The 21,905-nt window shown below is 41.1% G+C and overlaps 1 protein-coding gene across 1 annotated transcript in view; it reads left to right on the top strand.

Moving 5' to 3' along the window:
• Positions 1-21,905, top strand: part of USH2A (usherin) — a 683,333-nt gene that overhangs the window by 237,168 nt on the left and 424,260 nt on the right. The window contains exons 22-23 of the mRNA XM_084773188.1: positions 12,217-12,347; positions 20,802-20,928. Coding sequence (XP_084629314.1) covers positions 12,217-12,347; positions 20,802-20,928 — 258 coding nt within the window. The remainder of the gene's footprint in view (positions 1-12,216; positions 12,348-20,801; positions 20,929-21,905) is intronic.

The following is a 21,905-nucleotide window of genomic DNA, read 5'->3' as shown; positions in this document are numbered from 1 at the left end:
ATCAGCTGTGCCATATGTGTGAAGAACTTGTTCCTAATTATACAAAAGTTATATATTATATCCATCTCTCACTGTAGTCACCTTTGAAGTAAATATTTGTTTCATATAACAAACATTATAATCAGACACACACATTAGTGAAAGTTTTCAATATTAATTGGAATATGTACTGTGCAGCCATGCTTTAGAATAGTGAACATAAAAAACTGCCCTGTTCTCCTGATCCTCTCATACATATGAAGGTATATGAAAGCCTGTCCCCTTTTTTACTAGAATGTGCTTTATATTAAAAGTGTACTCAATTCTAAAGGATGAGGTTCTTGTTCTTAGAATCAAGTGTCAAATCATTTCTAATCTCTGAATCTAAATTTCCATTTTCAGGTCTAATATCATGGGAGAGTGAAGCATTACGTAGCTGTGTTTCTATCCTTTTGTTTTTTTTTTTATTCTAAATTTGCATTGGGAGAACATTCATGACTTTTTTTTCCATTAAAAATATCAAGCACTAGTTCTTGGTAAGCCTCAAGATAGAGAACTAAATCTGTCCCAGTGGTCACACTTGGTAATGACCATCCTGAAGGAGAAGAACAGAACTTTCCAAAGGAAGGACCTCAATAGACAGACACCGAGCTGAGCATCATGGGACAAAGTGTGTAGGTGCCACCTCCGAATAAGAGAGAGCATTGTCGGTGGCTTGTGACAGGACTTCAGGGCCAGTGGCTTCACTATGACTCTCAGATCTTTAAGACCCTCGGTGAATTAATAGAAACAGCATAGTTGTTCACGTTTATTTAGGAAGATGTCGTGTCAGAACTAGTGTAAGATCACCCCAAGCCCTGGATATAACTATTTCACCTGAGCCAAGTACTCCTTCCATCATATGTGGAGTTAAATTTGTAGTAGAAATTTAAAGCAATATATTTAGAATCTACATTGATTTGGAAAACCGGTCTTTGTGTGTAGTCTGCATAATAATATATTTGAGTAGCCAACTAACTGATTCTTTTAAAGCTGAACAACTATATTCCTTAGAAATGTACCAGCTTTTAACTTATTTTTATTTAAATAATTTATTCAGATTACATGTCTATTGTTATCCCCTCACTTGTATCTTCCCGTTCCCGCCTCCCTCTCTCTTTCACCCTATTCTCCTCCCCTAGTTCTTAACTTATTTTTTTAAGAGAACGTAGAAACACAGATTAAAATGCACCATTGATAAAGCCATTTGCTGCTGAGGTATCCACCATTGTGTTTTGTTTACTGGAGGCCTATTTAATAGGACCATTGCCAAATTGAATAAATAGCTTGATAGGATTCCCTTTTAGGTGGAATTTTAAGAGCTTCTCATACAAATAGGTTTTCTTTAGATAACTCATATATGGCCATCCTGGCTAGTTGGGATGGAACAGAATCTATTTGCCACACAGTAGCACACTCTATCCTTTATTTCTGTGCATGGACAAAGTAAGCATCCTTGCTGGAATATGATCAGATGGCTTAAAGAGTGACTGAAGGGGTAAGCAGGGTGATGTGGAACTAAAGGTGGGGCATAACAAGAGGGTTCTGCCAGGATTGGGAATACAGATCAGATGGTAAGAGCGTTTTCTCCCGTTGTGAGTTCAAGTGCCCAGCCCCTGAGTAAAAACCTAGATGTAGCTGAGTATGGTCCTTCAGCCTCAGTGCTGTGAGGGGAGAAGACACATTGGTTGATGCGCTTGCTGGCCACTAGCCTATCTCTAAGTTCATAGTGAGAGCCCTTGTCTTGGGCAAATAATGTAGAACACCGGAAATCCTATCTGTCTCTGCAGCATGCCCAGGCACAGGCACCTTCACTCACACACACACACACACACCACTACCACCCACCACTGCCCCAAACATACACACTCACACACCATCACCAAAACCAAACATAAGAACTAGTAAGATGAGGAAGGACAGCAGGTTACCAAGAAGAGACTTGATACCCTATGAGCATATACAGGGGGAGGTAATCCCCCTCAGGAACAGTCGTAGGGGAGGGGAATAAGGGGAAAATGGGAGGGAGGGAAGAATAGGAGGATACAAGGGATGGGATAACCATTGAGATGTAACAAGGATAAATTAATAAAATAAAATAAAATAAAATAAAATAAAGGAACTAGTAAGATGGGTTTCCCAGTAGAGTTTGGAGATCATAAATTTGGTATGGTTCATAGATAAATGACAAGATTATAATTACAGATCACTCCTCCAAATGAAAACAGGTATCATCTCTAAATTGTAAGCTTTTGGATGATCAAGGAGTGCCTGCCCCTCCATTTGCACTGTAGCATCTTTAATGATGAGCACTGTATGTTGGAGGCACCCACTGTGTATTTCTTGAATAGGATAACGTTTTATTGCAATTTCACATGGGCCCGAGGGTCCCTCTAAGAAAGGACCCTGTGTTCCTGAGGGCTGACCTGTAAAGCTCCAGATGCCAAGTATTAGTCCTCCAAAATCCCAGATAGCACTTAGAGGGAAGCACCCGTCATTCTTGGAGCTGGGCAGGAGGAATTCAAGGTCTGCAGGTTGTGCACCGGGTGGATGGAGAGCGACAATACAGACAGGAGACACTGAACAGAAACAACGCAACCAGCAGAGATACACAGTGCGTACAGGGAGCATGTAGCTGTAAGGAACGTCACAGGTAAAATCATGTGATCACACCAGTCTGAAAAGATTGCTTCCCTTTGTCCTTTGAGGGAACTGGTGTTACATTGCTAGAGGAGAAAATGAGGTACAGGAAAACCAAATGCTTGGCCTCAAATCACATGCAAATTCAATGCAGAGATTCGTGTTTTAACTAGGAAAGCTTGACTCTTACATTCAAGGGTCTCTATGCGTGTGCATATACATGTTTATTGGGGTATACACACCTGTGCCTGTGTATACCTCTCCCCTCTTTCCCTCCCTTCCTCCCCCACCTCTCTCTCTCCCTCTCTGGTTTGGCTAGGCTGGCTAACCAGCAGGCGCCATGCCTCACTCTCTCCCAGCTCTGGAATTACAGACGTGCACTGTCGCACCTGTCACACGTGGATGTTGAGAATTTCAACTCAAGTCGCCATGCGTGGGCAACAAGCACTTTACTAGCTGTCATCCGTCCCTCTTAGCCCCCTAGCACAGGGAGTGAGCAATCCACCCTTCTAAAATACTCTTTCCCTCTGGAGGGTTCCTTTGTAGTGGGACACCCAAGTTTTACCAGCACTTGTTTACCTACCCAGCAGAGGATAGGAAAGAAGACAGTGGACTCTGGGCAGCAAGTACACATCTCCCCCTAGCTGTGCCACTGACAACAGGGTGCAATGGGCTGAGGGGGGAATACCCACAGTCCTGGTTGTTTTGTGGGTAGCAGCGTGCCTTTGTGTACCTGCTGGGGCAGTGCCCCATCCTCTCGTTACCCAGAAGATGCATGCTAACCTGATTTCAGCACATGGGAAGTCGGCTGTGTGGCTATGTCGCTGTGTCGAGCTGTGGGAAGCCCGCCCTTTCTACTTCTACAAGTTTCTTTGCTTTAGCTCCTCCCTTTCCTTGCTTTGTTTGAACTCCTTTAAATTTCTCATAGTACATGGTCTTCAGCTTCCTCATTTCATGTCGATCTATACAGAAAATCAGGGCTCTTCCACGCGATGTTACTGATGCAACCGTCACCTTGCCTTCAAAATGTGTTCCAGTCTAAAGTTGTGAGTGCACAGTGAGCTGACAGCACACTGGTGAAAGAATGAGTGTACATCTTCACTCAATTTCTGGTATCTTAGGGGTCAGAGGTGGCTTCACATTGGTTTGGCCACTTGAGATCCAGTCACATGGGTGCAGAGGGACTTTGATGGGAAGGTTCTAGGGGTAATTTATTCATGCTGTTTGGTCCCAATGCATATGTATTTTATTTGGGATTGCCAGAGAAGCTACTGAAATCATTCCGTAGACAGATCCCCCTAGCCATTGGACAGGAGCTGCAAGTTGGTAGAATTTGACTAATTTTTGACACTGCTTATTTTATAACATGAATATGAGACATTTCTCTGTGTTTAACTCTTGAACTCTCAATTATTTGGCATGAATCCATATAAATGTAAATGTATAAAATATGTATGTTTATTTCTGTATGTTATGTGCATATAAGCACATGGATCTTCACTGAGGAGGAAACAATAATATATCTGATAAACTTTAGAGATGTGTGTCAGAAAGTGTTTGAATTTTCACGAACAGAATAAAAATTCCATCCTACTTAAAGATGTTTTGTAGCTAAAATATTTCTTTAACCTAAGATTAAACACTTTTTGCTAGGGTCACTTGTTGAAATATTAATAATAAACAATTAAAGCAGATACTTCAAGGAACCAAAATGCATGCTGGATATTTGGTTGCTTGCCCAAGAAAACCCACAGGTAAATTGGCTAGAATACATTCTATTATGTTGATATATAATTCAAATATAGATAAATATCTATATATTAGAATATATAACTATACATATATATATATATATATATATATATATATATATATATATATATATGTAGATATATAAACATATACAGGTAGCAGTCTCTCTATTTCTCTATATATCTATTCATCTATGCTATAACTTTACCTAAAATTCCATCTATGCTATTTGTACTTTACAGATAACTTTAGCTAAAGTTCTTATCAATAATCTGAACTATTTTCCATGGCTTTTGGTGGTGTTTCAGAGTTCTGGATTCTTATTCACTCCTAATGATCATATTTGCACTAGTGGGTGTCATTGCTGGGAATCCCATTTCCTTAAGTTTGACCCTTTACATAAAAAGCTCTTGTCCTTTAGACATGCCTGACCGGTCTTTCACTCTCTTTAACATGGCATTTTTTTTAACCCTTTGAAGTTCATTAGAGTCATGTTTTGTTCTGCCCTGATTTCCCAAAATAGCAACTCAATAATCAGACATTGAGAGAAGAAAAGAAGATGTGTGGGAAATGGGCAAGAGGCATAGCTATAAAAAAAAATAGTAATTGGCAATGTCAGCCATCAACATCCTACCTAGTGGTTCAGAAATTATGTCAGTTTTTCCCAGGTTGTCAACAATAAATAAGGTTTATCATTTTCACTGTTGGGGTTGTCCCGGAGAAGACAGAAGCGAGATACACAGTGATGGAAGAGGCGGTCACTGATTTACCTGACTCTTCCTGAAAGTAACATGTATCTGAAAGATCTATTCTCAATAATATGCTTACAGTAAAATAGTTTCAATACATGCACAAACAAATATTTACACTTGACTCAGCTGTAACACATCTGTAAAGATCTGACTTTTAATGCAATATAATATATAGTATCTATGATGACTTATCATGCATGCTTTTGTTCATGGAAAGAAAATGGCAATTATTTTAATGTTATATTAGTACAAAAAGTGAATGAGTTGAGATAAAAATATATAATCTAGCCTTGATCACCCAGTTCAACACATCCTTCTTGCCCACTCAGGAGCTGAGAGGAAGAAGAAATTGTCACATATAAAGAATATTGTGAGTTAAAAGTGCTGCAAAGCTGTGGCTGTGGAGCAGAATACAAGCTCAGAGACTGACTCAGGACAAAGTGTTAGCATGACAAAAATACAATTCCCAAAATTAAACATTTATTTAGCAAATATTTTGAGGACTCTGTTTTGTGCCAGCCACCGTTCAAGGTGTTAAAAATACATAAGTAAATAAAACAAAGTTCATCCAGTATCTGGTGCTTTCTGAGGACATTTTAAAATAGTCAGAGGAAATAAAAATTCCACCTGAATCTCACATTGCCTGACCAAATAAATAAATGAATAACTGTTAAGCGGCTATAGTTTGTAATAGACAAGGAGATAAAGTCCTTTGTATAGAAAGAGTACTTAAAACTCAACAAGAAAAATGAAAAGCCATCATGGTGCTTTGAATAAGAATGGCCTGATCGGCTCATATATTTTGATGCTTTGTCATCAGAAAGTCTGTGACTTAGAAGGGCTGGGAGGTGTGGCTTGTTGGAGGAAGTATGTCCTGGGTTAGTGTTTCTCTCTCTCTCTCTCTCTCTCTCTCTCTCTCTCTCTCTCTCTCTCTCTCTCTCTCTCTCTCTCTCTTTCTCTCTCTCTCTCTCTCTCTCTCCCCCTCCCTCCCTCCCCCCCCCCTCTCTCTCCCTCTCTCCCTCTCTCTCTCTCTCTCCCTCTCCTTCTCCCCCCCCCCCCCCCGCCTCCTCTTTTGGCTGCCTTTGGGTCCCATTGTAGAACTCTCAGCTACCCTGTCTGTCTGTGTGCCACTATGCTCCCTCCCACAACAATAATGGACTAAAACTCTGCATGTTAAACCACCTCCAGTGAAATGTTTTCCTTTATAAGAGTTGCCGTGGTCAGTGTCCCTTCACAGCACTAGAACACTGACTAAGAAAGACACCATCTATCTGAAAATATGATGAAGCTTTATCCCAGCAAAGAACCATGAGAGAACTTCTAATTCAGCATTCATTCTAGAAATGCAAATTGAAAAATAGAATAAGATTCTACTACCTAGTTCATCTGCTCCTCGGTCTCCTGGAAATGCCAGCCCCCAGATTTCTACTAACGTTCAAACTGCTGAGCCTGACAGTGATTGTAAAACTATGATATGTGAGAAAGAAGCTGAGCAACTTGAGAAGCCTCGTGTTGTGAACTGAGAGGTGAGAGATGGCAGCTACCTTCTAAGGGGTGACAATATGGAGGGGCAGCTGCTGCCGGAGAGGATGCTGTGATGGCAAAGGTGAAGGCAGAAGCCTGGGACTGCCAGTGCCATTACTGGAGGAATCAAATGGGAAACGGCATCTGAGAACACAGAGTGAAGTGTGAGCTGGCAAACTCTGCAACATTTGGAAAACAACAATTACAAAGCCCATAAGGCAGATTAGAATGGGAAAGAAAGTTGGTGCATAACAGGAGAAGGAGCATGATGGAGCCTAGAGCATAAGACAAGGAGCCGTGGCACAGCAATAGGAAGAGGCTGGGATGGCCCTGGAGCCATCTTTCAGTGAGATGAATCTGGACAAACTTTGTAAAAATAATATAGTGTGTGTGTACATGTGTGTAAGTATGTATGTGTGTGTGCATGTGCGCATGTATGTATGTATGTGTGTAGTGTGTGTTGTGTGTAGTGTGTGTGAGTGTGTATATATGTATGAGTGAGTGTGCAGTGTGTGTGTATGTGTAAGAGTGTGTGTGTATATACTGTGTGTGTGTAGTGTGTGTGTGAGTGTGAATGTGAATGTGTGCTGTGAGAGTGTAAATGTATATGTACGCTTTGTGAATGTGTTCATGTGCTCTGTTAGCGTGAACGTGTGTATGTGTATGAATGATAGGGAGAGAGATTGTCACAATGTAGGATGAACGGATTAGTACTTTGCAGCACATGACAACACACACCATGCAACAGGCTCTTGGGCATTATGTAGAAACAGCCACAGAAAGATGGTAAAACTGGGCAAAGAAATTCATGTACAATTTCAAAAAAATCAATACCAGTGGCTAATACATTTGAACTTTTCATCATCACTAATAATATAGGCAAAAACATTAAATTCTCATGTTTTGAAATAATCCATTTTCAGAGTGTTGGGGGAACAGACATTCATGTGGAAAAGCCTGTGTAAAACTTTCCATTTCTGTGATTTCTGTAGGACTTAAACTTACACAGCTATCCAGCATCTGGACACAGTTACAGTTTCTATTGTAGTATTTAGAAAAGTGGGAAAATGAGCATGGGTTAGGTTGTTTGCAGACCACCAACAGCTCCTGACATCCGGGACTCAAGTCAAAAGGAAGCCTGCTTGGCCCCCAGAAGCCCAGCCAGGTCCTCCATCAAACACATTGCTCTTGTCTGGCTTGGAATTTGTATAAAGGGACCTTACAGACATCTTCTTCCTTCATGCCCACTGTCCTTTGCACAGTATCACATCGGTGAGATTGGCAGGTGTGGTTGAGCGTGGTCGTACAGATAGCTTTGTCTTTTCCATAGCGTTGGTATTTTTCCTGCTCCAGTTTGGCAGCTGAACAGGAACGATTCCTCCCAGGATTGTATAACCTCCAAATCTATATATTTGGAGATGGTGTATGTGTATCTTGGGGTCAGATGGTTAAATCAAAAAGGATGCATATGTTCCAGAAGGGTTATTTATGTAATCTTAGCAGCATTCACAAAGCTGAGCAAAGGGAGTACAAGATCAAATCCAGCCTGATGCTATCTTAAAAATAAGTACATGTGTGTTTTAAGCTCTAAGAGTAACCTAATGACCACTACCAAATCATTATCCCAAGTTGCAACTTTTTTTTGGAGGCAGGCTCGTCTATCCAAAGATTATTTTCTAGTATATAGGAGAAAATGAAGAATTTTTTTAAACCATGTTATATGCAACATTAATTTTTTTAGTGTTTAAACTGTTTTTTACATACTTTAAAAAGTATATACATAGGTAATATATTTAAATGATTTTCACCCTTTCTTTCCCCCCTAGGTCTTCTTATGGTCTCTCCTACCTAACTCTGTGATCCCTTCTTCTTTAAATATATATGTATATATTATATGTATATATATTATATATATGAATGCATCCTGCTGAGCCCACTTAGTTTTGTTTGTTGTACATACCTATAATACATCCTGCTGAGCTTGCTTGGCATTGTTAGTATGTACAGTTGCTTAGTGCTGGCCACCTGGGATGATATACTTTATCAGGAGGATCATCCCTGTAGAGCCGTGACTCTTCTTTCTTGTGTAGCCAGTAACTGCCTGTAGCTCCTCGTCTAGGTGTGGGGCCTTGTGAGATTTCCCCATACATCATGCACGTTGAGATGTCAACTGGTGTGACATTGAGCATGTCTGTTACTATTACGATTCCATGAGTGTCTTATTAGGAAGATGTTATCTCATAGTAGACATCCTGTGCCCTCTGCTGTGTATCCTGAGCCTTAGGTGCAGGTGTCAGTTTTAGATGGATAACTAGGAGTGGGCCCACACAGGGAGAACCTACAGCCACGGAATTGAACTTACGTCCCCGTCAGGAGGAGGGAATCCATGCCTAGTACTGCAAACCTAGCCAATACCTGCTGCTCCTGATGCTATGGATCCTTGAGGAGAACCTACCGTGGCCACACATTCCTTATACAATATAATTCCCAACTCATTCTAAAAGCCTCTCTTTGTATACACAGATAAGTGTACTGTTAGCCCTCATTAGAGCTAGAATTTACACGCCATCTACTTGTTTATACATTTGACATTTGTCTACTCTTAAACATACTATGTTCTATTTCATATATTTATCTTGCTTTTATAATATATATTCTCAAATATATACATATATATTCAAATGTATCTGTGTTCACATAATCACTAGACATATTTTCTGACACTTGTCCCCCTTGCCTAGAGCAGAGGCCACTGAATTTTGGTTACTTAAATATTTCCCAAATAGATGTGGAAATTTAGAGACGACAACACACACTTTCTATTATTTTTCATCTCTAAAGACAGGTGTTGAAATTTAGCCCATTTCTTCTCTGCTTTGCCTTGAAAAGGTGCAGGTCGCCACGTTATGGAGGGGGCAGCTGCTGTTCACTCTGCTGCCCGTTAGAGTCATGAGTAGGACTTCACACAGTTGTCTACACTAGAGCTTTGGGGACACTTGTTTGGCGGTGGTCCATAAGGTTTCTTCTTCCTGGACCAAAGATGGAAATATGCTTGTGAGACAGAGGGGACTGAGGAGAGGGGTGGCTGTGCACCCCATCTGCAGTTAAACCCTCTGCTCCCACAAGGGGTGTCATATCTGCTTTCATTCCTTTGGCCAACAAAAGTCACATGGCCAAGTCTAAGTCAGCACTGTAAATATGTGATTTTTCTTTGGGGAAAAGAGGGTGTTAATTATTTTTGAATAATTGTGCATTTACCCACTCTATCTCATTGTAAATTCAATAACATTCTCTTTATTTCACACATCCATCAAACTGTTATTGTGTTTATATTTACATATATTTATTTGTGAGTTTAGTTCATTTAAATAATTGATTACACAAAGTAAGCATTTGGCCCAAATGCTAAGATATGTCTATCTGGATAGTTATAGTAATCTAATTATTAAGAGCACGCTTCAGTAGAGTTGCAAGTTTTCAGTTTCCTCCTAGAATCTAGGAGAAAGAAAATCATGTTATTTTTATCTTGGCAACATGCAGAAAAAAAGTTGTCAAGATTGAGAGAGATGTACCTGACACCACCAAATCAAGATGCCCTTTCTTGCATTACATTTTCCTCCATGTGAGAAACTTTCCTCTCTATACAGGTTTACATATTTGTTGGCCTAAAAGACATTTCTTTGTTCTAAAGACTCGCAAATTATTGTGTTTGGGGAAACACATGCATTTGTATACTCTTTGAATGGCATGTGATAATTAAAATACTCCCTAACACATCTTAAATATTGCCATAATCCTTGGGTATTTTTTCATTCACCAAACTTCTCAAGTTACAGCCAACAATAGTGTTTCTCTCTTCCCTCCTTCAAACTCTGGCTCCTATTGTCCCTGCTGCTGGTCTGCACGTGCCATTCTGTCCTTTAGTACAGAGACAGCACACTCTTCATTTCTTGAATTACAGTATTTTTTATTCAGTCCCCTTGAGCTATTTATCTTAAGAGCCATACTTTTTTATCATACTTTTTGATAACAAAGAGAAGATCAAAAACTGTTGGCCAGGCTGACCCCCCACCCCACCCCCCATCTCCCATCTCCTTGCCTAAAATCTCAATATTTTTATGCAATACACCTATGGACTGTGTTAAAGGATAGAGTGTGAAGGAGGGCTGGACATGATGCCTAACATGATGCCTGAGATAGTTTCACTGAACCAAAGCTTGGTCCCCGTCAGCTTGATGCAGCCTAGAGTGCATAGAGCCATCTGACTAGGTTGACTCAATTGAGGCCTTTGTCAGATCAGACTGGCAGTGAGCAGATCCTTAGGGGTGGACAAGACGGCCTTGGTGATTAGTTGATGTCAGAGGACCCCAGCTCACTCGGGTTCCACAGATCCCTGGGCAGGTGGTCAAGGGCTGTACAAGAAAATGAACCATACATGAGTCTGTGGGTGAGCCAGCCAGCTGCTCTAAGCTCCTCGTCCTGCTGAGTGCCTTCCATGATTTCCCTCAGTGATGGATTAGAACCTGTAAATTCAAACAAATGTTCCTGCCTCTTAAGTTGCTTTTGGCCTTGGTGTTTAGTGTTTGTCATAGCAACTGAATGAAGCTACCCCCACCCCGTGTAGGTCCTTTATTATCAGCCCAGCCTAAAGGAGGATTTTTCAAGTGTTTATAATCCTGGGCTATTGTGTATTGCTGCTCAAATCAGAGTTCATTCATTATTTATCATTGTGTTTTAGCTTTTGTTTGATATTCAGGTAGGCTGTTGATCTCTTCATTCTCACAGTCTGCTCTGCTAATTTTATATTTCCAACGGGAAGTCTCGGAGCAGACTGTGACACTGAGATGTCACCGCCAGTTTGAGCACCACAATGAAGCACCCTCTAAACAGGAAGACCTCCACATATACACTGTGTAGGTGGGACCCCAAGGTTGAAGGTGGCTCTGAGCAGGATTTGTGAGAACATTGCAAATGCGTTTCTATAAATGCAAGAGTATTGGGGGTGTGTGGTCTGGAGAGCCATTGGAGACGCTGCAGTTCTAAAGGCTGCAGCTCTTTGTTGACTTACCCAGTGAGCTCCAGCTCATCCAGGTCTTTTTGGTTTGAGCAACTATTGCTAGATTTATTCTTTCATTTCCACAGGTACTTAAACAATGCCCTTTGATTATTTTTTTTGCATTTATATAAAAAACTCCTTCATTTTTAAGACCATCTGATAATATTTTCAAACTGATATGATTAAGTATCCAATTTGGGGGTTTACAACATGTCTTTTCAGGTAGATGATTTTTAGACACATTTAAACTTGGTTTTATATTGATTAACAGGAGGGTAACATAATTTCTGAGTTCTGCTTAGCCTTTAACACGGGATATATTTAAACCCACTGACTTGGGTCGTCCAAGCACACCACTCTGTATGATTTCCTGTGTTCGATGCATCATAAATAATAATGAAAGTTAACGTATGTTTATCAGAAAGAACCAGCGAGACCGCAGCCCTGACTAACCAATGCTACTTGCATCTACAGGCATCAAGGCCAGCTTCCGGACAAAGGTGCCTGAAGGGCTGATCGCCCTTGCAGTGTCCCCTGACAACCAAGAAGAGTACTTTGCCCTGCAGTTGAAGGATGGCCATCCTTATTTTCTTTACAATCCCCAGGTAAATCACTAGCCACCAGGGTTGACATTTTTGAGAAGGCCAGGCGGATGCCGGGTATGAGGTAAGTGCACAGATACGCACGGTGGGTCCTCGTCAGAAACGCTTCCGGTTTCTGGCAGAAAGTCTGCTCTGTCTTCGTCAGTGGTTCTTACCCTTCCTACTGCTGCCACCCTCTAATGCTGTTCCTCGTGCTATGAAATTATTTCAGAGCTACCTCATAAGTATACTTTTCTTACTGCTATTAATTGTGATGCTAATATCTGATATGCAGGATATCTGATGAACAACCTCCCAAGGGGCGTGACCCACAGGTTGAGAACTGTGGATGTACAGCTACCAGTGAGAAAAAGGACAATTACAAAAAAAGGAAATGTCTGCCCACAGTTAAAATCTCAGGTCTCTCTCCCAACCCCATCTATTCTACGAAGCTATGTGCTTAACATTAGGATGCTGCCTTATGATGATTTCGGTTGGATAGGTGTGTGTGGTGTGAGCCTGGAGTCCTAGCCTTCAGAGGCTGGGGCCCAAGACTGTGAGTGGGAGGCCAACCTTGCTGTACAGTAAATTCTAGGCCAACCTGGCCTACAGGGTAGGGCCTTGTCACAAAAGAAATCAACAAATTGTTTAAGTAAATCTGTTCAGATTTTTATCTTTTCCTAGCACCCCCCCAAAAAAAACTCACAGCATTTATTGTCATTTGATAATAACATAAAAGCCATTAAAACAATATGAATAAATATTTCAGACTGTGCTCCCAGCAAGATACACCGGTAAACACACTGGACTGCCTTCTCAACTCCTCCTCTGCTTGACCGTTCCTAGGAGGAAACCCTTTAGAGCAGAGTAATATTCTCTCCTTTTAGCATGAGCAGACCCAGTTGTTTTCTTGACTTTGTTTTAGATTGAATCTATTCTGTGTCATCTAATGTGGGGTTCATGTCCTTTTCCAAGCAGATAATACACCCTCTATCACCTTGTTCACCTACTCATATGGCCACACCCAAGTTCCAGGTCTATTTTGCAAGTATCTGAAGATGAGGTTGACGGGCTGCACCATTAACTTCCACACTTTGCTTTCTCTCATGCTTGCATTCTACCCTCTTTTCTTTCTTTCATCCTTAACTATTTTACTAGCAAATATTTAAGTGGCCTTAAAGTACTGGCTAATGTCATGTTCCAGATGCCAGTAGTGTTAAAGTTACGTATAATTGTATCCCTGGTAGACAATCTACAAAGTATGTAGTAAATAATTAATTTAAAATATTCTGTGAATATTTAGAAAGAGATATTTGAGATAACATGAGCATGAAATGGAAGGGTTTTTGGCCCAAGTTGTCAGTCTTTGAAAGCATAATATTGAACTGTCATTTTTGTGTGTATGACTTTTTCTTGGAAGATGTAAAAAAAAATGTCTATTTTCCCCAAAAAGGACACCAATGTCAAACCCAAGAAATGACTCTACAAGTTCAGCTGGGTGAACCAGGGAGTCTCTTGGGGTTATTTAAAGGAACATGGATGCTGTTCAGCCAGGTGCATCTCCTCACAGAGCATGGCATGTGATTCACAGAAGCCTCATCTGTGGAAGCTCCCTGCCCAAACTGTAGGCAACACTATGGAAGAACCTCTCCCTCAGCTGTTGGCTACTCGGACAACCTAGAATAAACCCCCTGGAAAGTGTCTTCTCCTCGTTAGGAAGTCCTAGTGGCCCTTAGACATTAGGCAGCACATCACACCTGTGAGTGATGCCATTAATCGTGCATCTAAATAACCACTTTGTGTGATGTTATCAAAACTGGTGGAGCTTTCCCACTCTGTGTCCAAAGCACGCTTAAGGATCCTGGCTTCAAGGCCATGGTCAATAACCTCAGACTCTGGCAAACTGGAAACCTGGTGACCTGAGGGAATAACCCAAGCTTGAATACCCAGTAACATAGCAGGGTAGGGTCGGGGAGTGGCCCTTTTGGATCAAAGATGTCTGGAGGATCTTGCTAGGCTTGACAAACAGTTGGAGCCTTTCCTCTTTGTGAAGCAGAGAACTGAGGACAGGCCAGTGAAAGTTTCTTCCTGGTGTCTTCAAAGTGGCCTGATAGGTCCTGAGCTTGAGAATTAGATGACTTTTGTGATAAGGACCACTGGATGCCATATGCTATTGGAACAGCAGCTTCTTATTGGATGCTGATAGATACGGACTAGGCAGATAAATAGCACCACCAGCAAAGCCAATAGCCAGAGAGACAGAGAAGCTGCAGCTGCTGCAGGAGGTGGGCAGGTGGAAGCTATAGACAGAAATCGGCACACAGAAGTTGACTCAATTAGAGAATTGAAAACATAATGCTTTTCCTTTGAAAACTTTAAGAAGGTTAATTAAGAGAAGAGATATTTTGAGCCTTTGGATTGGTAGAACATAAAGTTGAAGAAAGTTCTAGAAAAAGAGGAAGAAGAAGAAGAAGAAGAAGATAAAAAATGATATAACAGTTTTAAATGTCTGCATTGATTAAAGAGCCTATTATAAAATCATGGGGAAAAACAGCAAGTCCCAGTCAAGACTCAACGGGTGATCCCTGTGCCAGGCATGCGTTCTCCATACCCAGAGTTCTGCATGTCTGAACCTACTCATGGACACTTCGATGAAGGGGGCATCCTGAGCCACAAGAACGTTTCCCCCAATGTCACCTAGTTTTAAAACTATGCAACCTAGGCCTAAAGCCAGGGAGACACTCCTGTAAACTTGATGAGAGGCTGAGGCAGGAGAACAGCCACCAAGAGTTCAAGGTCAGCCAAGGTGACATGAGACTCTGTCTCTCAAAGGAGAATTTGAAGCAAACATAAAGCCATCTCCAGATGCCTCAGCGTTCCTGCAGTGCTTCTTCTCATCAACAAACAAGGATGCTTCTGGATAGTCAGAATCTTAGGACAACTAATGGTCTCCTACTGTGTGGGAGAAGACTGTCAAAACACATCTGAACTGAAGGAGAAAAGCATCTAGAAATATCCCCAAGAGAAGCCAGGATGAAAGATGAACTTCACTGCATCACCTCAACCCTGAGTGTCCAATGAGTGCATGACAAGTCATGGGTTTTATAAGCAGAGGCCACCTTTGAAAGGGAAGACCATTAAAGCAAGGCCAGGATGAGCACCACAGCAACGAAGAAAAAGAAGAAACCGACAAATAAAAGTAGCTGTCAATTATAGGCATGAGTGGAAAGGTCTTCAATGTTCCTGCTAAGCATAGGAGCGGGTCAGGAGCTCCATCATACTGAGGCCATTGTTCCATAAGATCAAGAATGATCATTAAATAAAAGTTTTCAGATAATACACAGATAAAGACTGTGGGCAAAGGAACCCAAATGCTAAGTTGTAAAAATCCACAGAAGGAAACAATGAGAGTGGGCAGTAGACGTAGGGAGAGGAATATCACTGAGGGGCAAGAGCTGGACTCTGCTTCCACTCAGGTCTTATTTGTGACTGGGGATATCTGAGGCACCAGATGGAATAAAGCTTCAGCCACTTAGAACTTACCCACAGAGCTCCAGCACACACAGAGAGGCTCTAAAGATAAGGACTGCAGTTCACTCTTGAAGCCACCATTTCAGTCAAATGCTATCCCCATGCTAAGTTAGAGAAAATGATGGAAGTGGTGTTGAGTGTAGTTTTGCTCTTGTGGCTTTTTGTTTGTTTGTTTGCTTGCTTGCTTTTGTATAACTTGATTAAGAACTCACAGAGCTAGGAGATCGCTCAGTGAGTAAAGTTGTTGCTGTGAAAACTAAGGACCTGCGTTTGGTACCCAGCATACACATCCTGCTAGTGTAGTGGGAGCCACTGGGGAGGCAGAGACAGATGGATCTTGAAGCTCATTGGCCAGGCAGCCTAGCAGAAACTATGTACTCCAGGTTCGGTGAGAGACCCTGTCTCAAAACAAAATGGAGAGTAGTTGAGGAAGATGACACTGAGCCTTGGCTATGACCTCCACACATGAACCTGCATGCACACACACAAACACATACATATTCACACACATGTATGCAAAACACACACACACCACCACTACCACCACCACCACCACCACCAAAAACTTAGGAAAAAGAGAACTCCATCCAGGCTCTGGGATTAGGCTCTGTGGACACAAATATGAGAAAGCGACAACATGCCATTCCTGAGAACTATAGCTGGCACTCCCAGACTGAGGACCACATCCTAAAACATGGAATTCGAAGCATCTGCAGACTGGGTACTTATGACGCTCGATACGAATGTCAACACCCATCTCATTCGATGTGGGTCCTGCTCTCCTCCAAAACTGTGGGGACCATGAGGATTGCAGGGGATGAAGGGGCAAACAGTGCCACTCCCCCACTCAGCCATAAGACTGTCTTAATCCTGAGGATGCTGGCAGGAAACTCTCTGGAGTCAGATAGGCAGGCTAGTACCAGTCACAGGGGCAGAGGACGCTTACCCACACTCCTGCTCTCTTGCCCTTGCCTCTCACACAGCTCGCCCTGCCAGCAGCTCTCCCAGCTCTTCCACCTTGCCCCCAAAGAGCCCAAATCCTAAGTGTACTCTGTGTTCGTAGATACTGGTCCAATACTAAAAAGAACTGTGCTAGTGAAGGTAGGAAGCAGAGGGGAGAAAGGAGGTCTCGGAGATGCTGGGTAAGCACATTTCTGTCCAGAGTAATCGCTCCGCATGAGGCAAATTCTGCCTGTTTTCAGCACACTGACAATTCATTTACTTTTGAAAAAGTAAGGTATTGGTTGAGCAGGTTTGCCTCGGGTGTATTTGAGAAGATGTAATCAGATATATTATACTAAGTGCTTCTGGGCCAGGAGGCGATCCATGAAGCAGTGAGCCCCAGCTAGCGGGGGCTGGATTCACCAACCTCTAAGGAATTCTTATCTAATGCAGGTTAACTGGACATATCTGCCAGCTGCATAATGAAGGCCCTGCTTATTTTTAGACAAGTATTAAAACTGCCAAATAGAGGAAAATTTGAACAGTCTCCTCTTGTCTGTTCCCACTTTGGGATAGGAAACTGAATATAGTTTATTGTGTGAAGTTAGACATAATCCACATTTAAAGAAGTGGATGCATTTGTTTTGTGCACCTGATATTGACATTATAATTATGTATATTTTTAAGTGCTTTAAGCATCACTTTAAGTCAGGTTTTCCCCTTTCTCTGCAAATTAAGACAAGGTTACCTAGTGAACTCTGAATTGCTCCCACTACCCTGGTAATTATGTGTCGTTCTCACTGGACTGCCATCAGTGAGGGCTTGCATAATCTGTAGCCCAATCTTTAGGAAAATGTAGCTGCAGGATAAACACTTCTGACAGATGATCTGGTTAAGTGATAGATAACCGTGACTAGAACTGTGCCATACTTACATCAGATCACCCACTTTCTGAGATGGACTTTCTGGGTTTCCATGATTCTGTGACATGTTTGCACTCACTGATCTTATTTCATTGACGAGATGCTTTGACTTGCCCCACAGTAAGCTGAGATGGCAACTTTCAAATGACTGTCCCTGAATCCATTCACAGGAATTTAATTTTGAATCCTGAAAGGGACATTTTCCAGGAATTTTAAAGTCACTGTCTACAACACAATTTCAAAATAACCTCATATTCTCCTGAATGTTTCCAGTTGTAAAATGTCTTAATAAACTTGAAAACTGAATTGCTTGCACAGCTGTGAAGCCTACACAGAGGGAGGCCATACACCTAAAACTCTCTCACGTTCCCCTCTATCCTCATGTTCTGTTGGATAAATATTAAGGGGGAAGAAAAAGGTTCTTAGTGATAGTTAAAACTGGAAATGTGTATCTCAGGGACTGAATTCTGGGAATCATTGGGAAGAGATTAAAAACAAGACATGGAAGAGATGGTTCGCTAGGTAGGAACACACACTGCTCTCACAGAGGACCCGAGTTCAATCCCCAGCACCAGCATCAGGCGACTCACAACCACCTGTAACTCCAGCTCCAAGGAGATCTGATTCTGATACCTCTGGCCTCTAAAGGCAGCTGCAATCACACACACACACACACACACACACACACACACACACACACATTTTAATATAATAAAAATAAATCTAAAAAAGAGACAAAAATTATCAAATCTCTAAAATAGCTACAATCCTAGATGAGATAATATTTTATTGCCCAACTGTGATCCAGTTTGTCCCTTCAGTATCATATACTCAGTAACATGCGCAGAAAATACAAAGAACTTTATGACTTCACAGACAAGGGACTTTGGAGATTATTCTTCCAGAATCTACTTGTTATTTCTGGTGTTTTCTGTGTGTAACACTAGATATGACTCTAGCATTATTATTATTATGGGGATGTTGACATCCTCATCAAAGAATGCTATGTGAGTTGCTCTAAGTGGTAAAACCAGTTTAGTGCACTCTCTGGTGTGGGATACCTCAGTAGAGTCGCATCCCATCAGTGTGATTTCTGATGATGAGATCTATATCCCTGCTTCGAACTATTGCCAAACAAAATGTGCAGATCCTCCGCCTCAGACACCTGATCTTTAAAATGCAGAACCGTTTGTAACAATTTTAACGCTAACTAAGTACACTTTGATGAGACAGCGTTTAATAAAATGCTCATTAATTTCATCATTAGCAAGGGTATGCTCAGAAGTAAGCCAGTTTCTTATGTCACACCCAATTAGCATCCCATGCTAGTAATCCCATTAGTATTGTTGAATTCACTAATGGAAAAACTAATGGGCATGCTACCAGGGCACATTAATTGGGCACGACACCAGTTCTGGTTTTAATTATTAAACTACGATAATGAAATGTGTGTTTGTAAAATATTAAAATGTTGAAATAGAGTTGAAGAAAAAAAATATATGTAGAAAAAAAGCAGAGAAAGGAAAAAAGTCTCAGACTAGAGATAACTTTAAAAATGGTCATAGGTCTCCTTGACCAGGTTGTCTACGTAAGTTGGGGTATTGACCGTATAAGAAGCAACTACTTGTACTTGTTAGAAATTAAAACTCTTTTTTTAAAAACATTGGTAACATAAGATACTATACAGCATCTGTGTTGCTAGGTATATTATGAGGCTTGACAATGGCCAATTAAAAGTATAGGATAGATATGTTCTATCTTTAGGAAAATGTAAACAGAAATATCTCATGTAAGAAACTATAGTTAATGCCTTGTGCTCTGCCATGTAAATATATTACATTAGAGATTTACTAGGTTTTTTTCCCTTGTGAAAAAATGTTGCATGAAATTGTTAGAATTTGGTAGAGTATTCTAGATAATTTTCTTTAAAAATATTTGTTTATATTTTTGAGTATGGATATTTGCCTGCATATGTCTCTATAGCATGTGTGTGCAGTCCTGGAGGAGGCCACAAGAGGGCAGTGAATTTCTCAGAACAGGAGCTACAGATGAGTCTGAGCCACTCTGTGGGTACTAAGAATCAAGCCCAGGTCCTCTACAAGAGCAGCCAGTGCTTTTAACCTCTGAGCCATCTCTTCAGTCCCAATTCAAGATTATTTTTAAAAATATATGCTATTTAAACCAACCTTCTTTATACTTTCTAAGAACTTGCATCAACTTTCTATTTGATTTTTCTCAGGTAAATCAAACTTGCTATTAGATTTATCTTCCTTAGGTTTGGAGGAATCTTCTTTCTTTGTCACAGTAGTAAATGCTGGCTAATGGGGATGACATTTCTTCTGTTTATTCTGATTTGCATATTGAAACTGTGTCCCCTTAGCTCTAATGTGTTAGGCTATTTGTTCTTTCTCTTCTTTGCTTCCTTACTCTTGCCTGTTTTGTTAATCTTTCCTCTTGCTATGGCATTTATTGGGACTTATCTACTCAAGAACTTATTTCTCACTGTGTTATTACTACCTTACTAGAGATAGAACTGTTAGACTTGTAGATTATAAGCATTGAATACCAACGTTAATTATACATGTAAGTTCAATAAATAATTATTCACTTTAACATGTTTTGTCTCCCATCCTCTATTTGAATGCATGTTATGAAATTATTAACGATGAGACACTAATTTTTCTGATGCTTATTTATTCTTAGAGTAAATAGTCACAGCTTTTCTCAGTTTTAATTTCTTCTCTTCCTCTTTACAATTCTTCCATGAACAACACAATATGAATATAGATACCCAAAATACAAGTGCCTTTGCAAGAGACTCTGGTCTGGAGAGTTCTTTTCAGATTTGGTCACTGTGGTTTTCAGATATACACCACGGAATGGTCACAGCAGCTGCTAGATGGCAACTTACTTGTGTGTCAAGTTCCATCTCCAAGAGTGGCTGCTTTGTGTTGGGAATCATGATGCCGCAGTCTGAGAACTGGTTCAAAACAAATATACAGTATCAGTGGCATCCAGAGTGTGAGCATTCATTCATTCATTCATTCACTCATCTGTTCATTCATTCATTCACTCTCTTAAGGGATCACTAGTGGAAGTTACTACAACTGATGATCAGAATAAACAATACAGTGACGGACAGTGGCATGAAATCATTGCCATCAGGCAGCAGGCTTTTGGCCAAATCACTCTTGATGGATGTTATACAGGTAAGCAGTGTGTGTGTGTGTGTGTGTGTGTGTGTGTACATGTATGTGTATGTGTGTGTGTTTGTGTGCGCGCACACATGTGCCTGCATGTCTGCGTGTGTGAATTTCACGGAGGTTTCTTCATTCAGTTTCATGTTAGTCTCTGTGAGATCTGGTAAACTCTGGTCATCAGGTTCTTATCCAGGTAGAACACCAGTAAAGCAGAGATGGAAGGGAAGTCACCAGTGGCCATTCTGTGTCCTGTGCGTTCCTCCACACCATGCAGGGCCTTTCACTTACCCTGTTGATGGTCCCCTTTGCCTCCAGAAGGCAAGCAAGGAAGGTGGGTGTCTATACACAAACATGAGAAAAAAACAAGGCATAGAAGTAATTAGCCCCTCCCTGTTTCTGCAGTGGATAGGCACAACTCTGCCCACATACCCAGGGTTTGCATTTGAGTATGGCTTTCTTTCCAGCTGTTTTCCAGTTCCATCCACTGATGTAGGTTTTCATGGATTAGTTTAGGGTACATTTTAGTGAGCTTCCATTATGTTCTACTGTTGTTCTACATGCTCAGATCACCAAGAGTAAACAGTTTTGCAGTAGTTTTGGTTTAGATGGGGGTGAGCACAGCAGATAATAAATAAAAGCATAAGGTGATAGAGCCTTTTCAGAACGTAAAAGCCAGATATGTAGGCATCATCTGTGTTGGTAAGGCTTCACACTCAACATGACACTCAGAGAAATGGGAAACTCAGCCTAATTTACACTCTAAGGATGCTCAGGAGCCCTCTACATACAGACTGTGACAGTTATGAGCCCAGTCCCTAGAGCCTCTTAGCTGATTGACATGGGACCTTTGTCACAAAAGGCTTGTGTACTGGGAAAAGTGTCATATTTGACTCAGGACTATTGGGGAAGGACTTTCTCATAACACTTAAGCAGAGAAATGAGGACCCAAGGGAAAAAAACCATGAAAATATCTAGAAAGAAATGTG

This window comes from Acomys minous, assembly GCF_964271855.1.
Source record: "Acomys minous genome assembly, chromosome: 1".
Taxonomy (NCBI): Eukaryota; Metazoa; Chordata; class Mammalia; order Rodentia; family Muridae; genus Acomys; species Acomys minous.
This window is presented reverse-complemented; position numbering and strand designations above follow the sequence as displayed.